The sequence below is a fragment of the Streptopelia decaocto genome (assembly GCF_964273445.1).
Source record: "Streptopelia decaocto genome assembly, chromosome: 3".
NCBI classification, from domain to species: domain Eukaryota; kingdom Metazoa; phylum Chordata; class Aves; order Columbiformes; family Columbidae; genus Streptopelia; species Streptopelia decaocto.
Genome location: NC_138656.1, coordinates 24,874,527 through 24,883,149, shown reverse-complemented (window position 1 = coordinate 24,883,149; position 8,623 = coordinate 24,874,527). Strand labels below are relative to the sequence as shown.

At 39.5% G+C, this 8,623-nt stretch overlaps 1 protein-coding gene across 1 annotated transcript; it reads right to left on the bottom strand.

The window, feature by feature from the left end:
• Nucleotides 1-392: 392 nt before the first annotated feature.
• NEK2 (NIMA related kinase 2) lies at nucleotides 393-8,595 on the bottom strand. The gene is made up of 9 exons (XM_082049146.1): nucleotides 8,434-8,595; nucleotides 7,586-7,807; nucleotides 6,244-6,477; nucleotides 5,461-5,543; nucleotides 5,085-5,211; nucleotides 4,069-4,288; nucleotides 3,061-3,115; nucleotides 2,908-2,978; nucleotides 393-1,040 (listed from the first exon to the last, which is right to left on the bottom strand). The coding sequence occupies exons 1-9, from the start codon at nucleotides 8,527-8,529 to the stop codon at nucleotides 817-819; spliced, it is 1,332 nt and encodes a 443-aa protein (XP_081905272.1). The 5' UTR covers nucleotides 8,530-8,595; the 3' UTR covers nucleotides 393-816.
• Between the last annotated feature and the right edge of the window lie 28 nt (nucleotides 8,596-8,623).

Genomic DNA, 8,623 nt, shown 5'->3' with positions numbered 1-8,623 from the left:
CGCTATTCAAAGTACAATTGCCCATTCCCAAAACACAGGTGCTGATACCCTGGATGGCGTCCCATCCAGGACAGCAGTCTCAGGGCATCAGTTTATAACACAGTTTCGAGGCAAACCAAAGGTGTTACATCAAATGCTGTGCCTGAAACAGGCCTTTCAGGAGCTGATGGACAAGCCATTCAGCTGTCCAGCCAGTAAGGAATATAAACTCAGCAATTATGCTAAACTGACCTACCCCACCCATTTGACATTAGTCAAAGACATTAAACTAAAAGTAACCTGCTTTGATAGGTCACCTAATTAGTATGAAGAGAGAGCACAGAATCTCTTTTTGCTCTTTTAGTAGTTAAATATTTACATGCACAGACAAAAAGCCACTGTTCTTCCACATATACAAAATATCAATACTTCTTTAATCAAGTACTGTACATTACATACAGCATCATTTTAAAATATAGTCTGTACATTTTTCATCTGAAAAGTTTTTCACAACAGATTAAAAAAAAAATCTGTTTTACAATATTCATTCTATACACTTTCAGAAGAGCAAAGTATAGCAAACAGAAGCAGGACCAAGATATTTTTTCTTTACTAATACAATTCATTCAGCTCGTCTAGCTTGGTATCAAAACTACCTGTTTTCATAACATAATCTCTTATGTCTTTATAATGAAAAACCTGTCATAGACTAAGTTTATATAACAACTGTTAAAATATATTTTCAGTAGGTTCCAACTTTAAAGCAGGAGTCACAAATATCTTCCTATACATTAATCAACTCTAAAAAGTTAAATACTGTACATCTATGCTACGGTTTCAGCGCATGCCCAAGATCTGCCTGCTCTTTAGTTGATAGTTTTTTTCCAGTTCAGACAGTGCTTGAGCCCGTAGATTTGCAGCATATAGACGTTTTTTGAGATCAGAGCATTTCCCTTTTGGAAGGGGATGGTTTTCCAAATTAGCAGGTGGCACAGCATTCTTTTCACTTCCACCAAAATGTACTTTCTTCTTGGTTGAAGAAAGGGGGAGGAGCGCATTATCTTAAAAAATACAAAAATAAGTACTGAATTAGTGCCTCTTGCAGCATTTATTGCTTAGCTTATGTCTTTTAACCCTGTCACCCATTTTATTATCTACCTATGGCTTTAAGCCAACTAATTAAATGCATTTCATTTCATAGCAACAATTCATTTCCATTTACAGAAGAAAAATTGAAAACAAGCCTCAGTTTTCAATTTACTAGACTAAAGCAAGGATGCAATAAGTATAAAAGAAGAAGAGCCAAACTGAAGAGGCTAGTGAATATCTCAGCATTTAGTAGTGTCATATTAGTGAGCTGTATCTGTTTTAACATAAAATCCTTCCCTAAGAATCAGAAAATTCCTGCAAAAATAGGGCAGTGTCTAGGACACTGTCTTAGAAACCAGGATATTGGGTATTCCATTTTAAGGTGAAGTAAACCACAGCACTGACTGATGAGAAACTGGGGAATCTAAAAGATGTGAGATGCAGTCCAGTTGTGAGAAACACAGCAATATCTGAAGATAATTTTAGAAGCAGTATTGCAAGACTACCATGGAATTAAGTGGAAGAGTGTCAAACATTGGGACAAATGTTTAATCAAGTGATCTACAGATACTGCAAGATGTGGTCAGTCTTGTAATAAATATAATCACTTTTCTGCAGTGCCTGTCTTGAGGTATTAATTACTCAAAGTGGTTTCACCTACCTCCAAAAATTAATACCCCGTTAAGATCAAAATATTGTGTAAGAGGGTGGAAGATATGAAAGAGAACAGAAGTAAATGCTGAAGCTCATTTACCTTCAGTCATTCAGTGCTAGAAGAACCACTAGCAAGCCTAAGGCAAGTTTATTCTTAATTTTATGTTCTTTAATGTATCAAAGTCAGGTAAGATGTTGAGAGACAAGTGGAATTCTCAAAAACTTACAGGAATGCTAGAAATGGCTGAAGGACCACTAACTTCTGGTGGCATTTTACTTGTGTTCTTTTGTGCTGTGATAAGCACTTCTTGGAAAAAAAAAATTAAAAATTGCAATTTCAGTTTTATTTGTATTAGAGGCAGTGACATGCTTATCTTTATTCATCTGACCAAAACTAAATGAAGTCACTGTTGCTGCACATTAAACGGTGTGCAGATTTCTTTGATCCAGAGTAGTACTTGGGACCCAGCCACTTAATATTCCACCAATATTTCAAAATGGATTTAGATCCTCAAATCATTTTTACTATGAAGGCTGGGCTCAGTGAACAGATGGTACTACCTCTTACATTGGTGAGGCTCAAATACTTATAGGGCAATAACTACTGTAAAACAGACTGGACTAAAGGTAGTCAGAAAGCATTATAGCACATTTTAAAATTATTTTTTTCCTAGTGACTTAAACTGGAGTACAATAATAGCAGTTTGTATTCCTCAGAGCTTATGATACACCAGACATGGGTAGGTCACTTGCAACAAATATTATTTCCCACCTTGAAATTTTTCAAAGTTGAACTAAAGTTTAAGTGATTACACATGTTCAATTTTATTAAAATTAACTAAATCAAAGGTCTGTAAAAAGACATCCGTATGTCAAATGAGTGCAGCTCTGAGAAAGTTTGAGTTACAAATCAGTACTTCCCTTAGCTTACAGCAAGAACCTAATTTTCAAAACAGCACAAGACTGCAGTGCTGACAGTGGTCACTCATACTCATGGTTAAGCATCATTCATGACATCTCTTTGCAAAGTTGAAAATACAGAGTCTCTTCTAAACCACGTGGATGTAATTTGGGTTTGTATTGCTACAATAGGACCAGGTAGAGTATGCCGAGCATCAGGGGCAGTCTTCTGGTCACACCAGCCTACATTTGTGAGTACAAGTGGCTTCTTGTATATTCTCATACCTGGACCATCCGCACAAGATAATATCCTCTGCTGTTTGTATAGATTGTAGTTCTTCATCAAGTTTTCAGCTCTGTTTTGAAAAGAGAAGTTCAAGCTTTTTGTTGTAACACTATAGAGTTTCTGATCTAGGTAACTATAGGTTAGTAAGATACCTAGCAAGTTTGTCCTCTGCCAGTCTCTCTCGAACACAGAGTTCCCGTTCTCTCTCTGGAAGTAGAAATATGGTAGTATGCAGTGTTAATATGTGAATGTTAAAGTTGGAGTGATTGTGAAGGATAGATTTTCTTGCAGAAAAATACACCAGTAATAGCCTGTCAGATGCACCCATATTTCTGCTTCTATAGCTCTAAACAAAGCAAGACAACTGCTTTGTAGATACACCTTTAAAGCACTGGACAAGGACCCCAGACATGCCTTTTTCTCCCACCGCCTCAAACTCTGCCTTATCTGCAACAATGAAGTTATAGCTATTCTGTGCATTAACTCATTGCACACACAATGCCAGATCTGAATAAATACTTACATACCAGATACTATAATTCAATTATGACTAAACACCACATTTACAGCAGCAGCTGTTATTCAGGCTCAGAAAACAATACATATAGTTAAAATCTGTATTAGAGTGCCTACTGCATATACAAAGAGGTATTTTATGTGGGCAGGAGGACCAGCCATCTAAATGGTTTCACAGGAAAGCTACCTGTAGGGTGCAGCTTCTATAGAAGTGGTTGACAGTTTACTCAAGTATATTTCGCTCCAACATCAGGCTCACCTTAGGTTACACATTAGTATAACCAATGTTAAGTTAAACAGAGAAGGGGAAAATCAACTGACACTGCACAGTGTGGAACAATATACTCAGACCCTGTCTTTCTGTATACTTTCCTAATTGCCACTTACGCTTAATAATCTTAACAAATCAAACTTCTATATCCAAACTGCCAGTTATATCTTAGTAACTTAAAATGAGAACTAGTACAGATGAGTAAGCCCATCCTTGGTTTAGTCTTTAGACAGAATTCTGTCAGTGAATGCAGGAGTATGAAATTCTAATGCATTAAAGGGAGGGTTTTGAAAACTGACTGTCTTTCCTTCCTCCACACTTCTTTTGAATCAGAATACCATTGCCATCCCCTTCCCAAAGTGGAATATCATACGCTCCAAACGTTGCTCTCTCTCTTTAATGGCTTGTTCTCGCTCCTGTAATTGTTGTTCCTTCCATTTCAGCTCATTCACTGCAGCATCTGAATGCTGCAGCCTTTCTGGCTCACATGATCTCTGGCCTCTCTTATCAGCATTTTGTCTTTGTTGTTCTGTCACCAAGTCTGCTATCAAGGGGTGCTGCAGAATATCTTCAACAGAAGGTCGGCAATAATCCTAAAGGAAAGACATCAACAGGTTTCATCTGTAACCAAGAAACATTAAGGCCAAGGATTCCCAAGCAAGACCCACTGCAGGTGGAGACCAGCTGACGTGCTATACAGTAAAGGGGAAGCTGCAGAAAAATGGAGTTAGGAAGGGGTGGCACAACCAGACGACAAAAGCTGAGCGAGGAGGCTGTTACCAGCCTTCAACTCCAGAAGCTGGAAGTCTGGCTCTCATAACCCAGGTACCCACTCCTTCCAGAGCTAGAACAGGGTGGTGAGCCTACAGAGGCAACTGTCAGTAGGTTCTGGAGCTAACACTCTGCATCTCCACCTCTCATTTGAGTCCTGAAGGATCCATTCCTGTTGGAGACTTAGGTCCTTGTTACAGCTTTGTTCTCCCATGCATTAAAACCTGCGTGCCAGCCATAGGAGCAAACTATACATTAGCCACAAAGTAAAATCCAAAATGAAGACAAAACAATTCCTTCCAACTTCCAAATACACTGCAATATTTTTAACCCTGCAGTTACAAGACCTTGTTAAACATACTATCAGGAAATTTTGTATAAGCCAATACTGAGGCAGCCTTCTTGCATCCTGTGAACCTGGCGTAACACTTGAGCTTCTGCCTCTGTTTAGTGGACTCAAAGCTCAATTCCTCCCTTCCTTCCCTACAAGTGATATTGCCAGTGACAAGGTGATAAGAACCACTACTTCAGATCAGCTTGTATCATAATTTAGAAGGAAAACTAGTATTTCGGTTTTAATTCAGATTATAGGTAGAAAAATTAGTAATTGGTTCTTACCTTTACGTTCAGCATCTCTTTGATAAGTTCATTCAACTGCTCCGAGTAACGATATGGTATTCGTCTGAACTTCCCTTCCCTTATCTTTTCTGCCAGCTCCTTTTGGTTGTAAGCTCTAAACGGAGGTCTGAAGAACAACATTTTTCTTGGATTCTTTCACTAGTTTTACAGGACTTATTTTCATTAAAGAAAAGTATCAGACTCAGAAAAAAGCTACAGTCAAAGGTTTGTTTTGATTACCTAATGTCAAGACCGATACAGAAATAGAAATCTAGGACTAATATCTGAAATATTTAAGCTTTCATCTACATAAAATTTAATCATACATGCATTAACAGCTATGTTTCCACTTTCATTACCACTCTACTATACTTACGAGAGAGCACATAATTCATACAGGAGGCATCCTAGAGACCAGATGTCAGATTTTTCATTGTATGACATGTGGTTCATTTGTTCCTAAAGAAAAAGAACAATCTTAAACTTATTAATTAAGACACTTCTACTATTGCAGGATAACCAGTTACTGTTCAAACCTGAATTAAACCATTACTTATTTGAGTTACTTTTAAGATTCCATCTGAATTAATCCCCACAGCTACTCTTACTAGCAGGATTTTAAGTAGTTAAGGCAGTGCTACACTATAGAAGACTGGAGTGTTGCAACAATCTTCAGTCAATACAACTCCGTATTTCAGTCAGCATTCATCTTTCCCACACAAAATGCACCACATCAAGCAAACAACTCATTCTTGCCCATTTCCACTACAAATTAAAATCCTACCATCAAGAGGTAATTTAGTAAGCTCTTTACGTTAATCCTATGGAACATAAAACCACTCTACCTTCCCTATTCCTTTTCAGGAACAACATACTCCAACATGTCTCTAATATTCCAAGAACATACATATCAAAACTGACATAGTGAAGAGCAACTTTATGTAGAAGGCAGTGACGGTGTGGGGAAGAAAGGGATGAAAATGACATTATTTTGCAGTTCTCCAGAACATATGGACTCTACGAAAAAAGTCACCTTCATTTAATAGTAGTAACTCTTCATTAAAAGCTGCCAAACATTCGTGAACTCTGAGACCAACACTGCAGAAAACAGACCTTAGAAGGACAAAAAGGAAGATAAGGCACAAAAGGGAGGTCTTACTGGAGACATATAATATGGAGTTCCAACAAATGTATTGGCAAAGCTGGTGTCATGGTGCAATATTCTAGCCAGTCCAAAATCTCCAAGTTTCACATTCTGCTTGCTGTCTAGAAAGACATTTGCTGGTTTTAGGTCACGGTGCACAGTGACTCCACCATCACTTCGCCTGTGACATTCTTTCAGGGCCAGTGTCAATTGAGTCAATACTCTGAGAACAAAGCTTTCTTCCAAGTGATTCCTGAAAAAAAATACATTGTTTAACAAATGTATTCTCTAAGCATATGTTAGCTTAAGTAGTTGCTGGCAGTCTTAATTCTGTAACTTTTTTAATACTACTGTTATAAAACATCACTGAATCAACCCCAGCACCTTTACAGAAAACTAACATCAACAGGTATCTAATATATGCCAATTTTAAAATGGAAATTAAAACAAACAAAAAATAAAAAACTCTGATTTTGTTGGCACACATTCAGACATTTAAGACTTTTGTTGCACAATCCCTGTAATATTTCCTTCCTCTTTTCAAAAGTCTAGCAGATACATAGCATTTCCATTACTTACAACACAACCATCAATTTGATGCTTTTGTGATGGGATCTGTCCCTTTGACCAGGTATGACAACAGTATGTTGTCAGCTGTTTACAATGCGCAACATACAACAGAGCCAAGACAGGCCTAATTTTTAATATAACCATCCTTAAATGAAAACACTGATGTCTGGGGGAAGCTGCAGTACCATTTTAGACTATTCTCAAAATAACACATGGTGTCACATACTTATTTAACCTACGAATATGAAAACTGATATTATATATAGTTAATAAGTAGCCTGCTAAGTCTAAGATTAGACCAAGGTGAGGTCTTATCAACTTGATGTCTCCACAAGCTTTATACACATAAACCAGCTATTACATAATGTTCAAAATAACTTTTTCATGTATTTCAGTGTTCTAATGAAAAATAGGGTACAAGTGACTTTACTGATGGGCAAGCCAGAAGAACCCACAGATAAAACTGCCTGTCTGCAAGAACCAGGACTTCCTGGTCTACATTTTCAACCCCATGCCTAGCATTGCATCCAAAAATCCTTCACCAGCTTCTGCCTCATAAGAGAGCTCAGGTTTTTTACTATTTGGACATAATCATCCCATCAGTTGGTGTACTCATTAGGGCAATTCCCATGGGTGTTATAATTTTGTACAAAACCTTTCACATTTCAGAAAAGCTGTTTGATCTAAAGGCTTAGACGCAAAAGTTAAGAGATACATTTCACTTTTCTTTTGATTGGCTGAGATACTTCATACTAGACACTCCAGGATTGCCACAAATAGTTTTCACATGCCTTTCTTTGGTGCTCTTTGCAATCAGGGTAGCCAGGTCGCCCCCATCGCAGTACTCCATCACGATGTACAGGGTTGTGCTGCTTCTGTCAATGATCCGATCATAATACCGGACAATATTCGGATGCCTCAGCTCGCGAAGCAAATTCACTTCCGAAACGAGCATTTGTTTCTCTGCCTCCGTCATCAAGCCATAGTCAAGCTCCTTCCATACCAAGATCTAGGGAGGGAAAACAAACAAAACAGAAACTTCACAGAATCACAAAATGTTAGGGATTAGAAAGGACCCCAAAAGATCATCTAGTCCAATCCCCCTGCCAGAGCAGGAACACCTAGATGAGGTTACACAGGAAGGTGTCCAGGCGGGTTTGAATGTCTCCAGAGAAGGAGAATCCACAGCCCCCCTGGGCAGCCTGTTCCAGTGCTCTGTTACCATCACTGAGAAGCAGTTTATTTTCATATTTAAGTGCGACCTCCTGTGTTCCAGTTTCTACCCCTTGTCCTATCACTGGTTGTCACCAAGAAGAGCCTAGCTCCATCCTCATAACACTCACCCTTTACATGTTTATAAACATTAATGAGGTCACCCCTCAGTCTCCTCTAGGCTAAAGAGCCCCAGCTCCCTCAGCCTTTCCTCATAAGGGAGATGCTCCACTCCCTGAATCATCTTCGTGTCTCTGTGCTTCTTGAACTGAAAAACTTAATGACCTGCAGACGAGACAGAGTTCTGCAGGGGGGAAGAAGGGCTTTCAAAGCCACTCGCGTTTCCGGGAGAGCCGCCCACACGCAGCTGGACGTGGCCGCAACGGCACGCTGCTGTGCCCAGCCCAGCCCGCCCCGCCTCACCTTGCCGTCGGCCTTGCGGCGGACCATGCGGCACTTGCCGTAGGAGCCGGTGCCGATGGTGACCAGCACCTCGTAGTCGTCTGCGCGGCCGGGCATGGCGACACAAGCGGCACAGCGGCCGCACAGACCCTCTTTCCCTAACCGCGCCGTTTAAACGCACCGCCCCTCCCTCCCATTGGCCGGCTTCCGC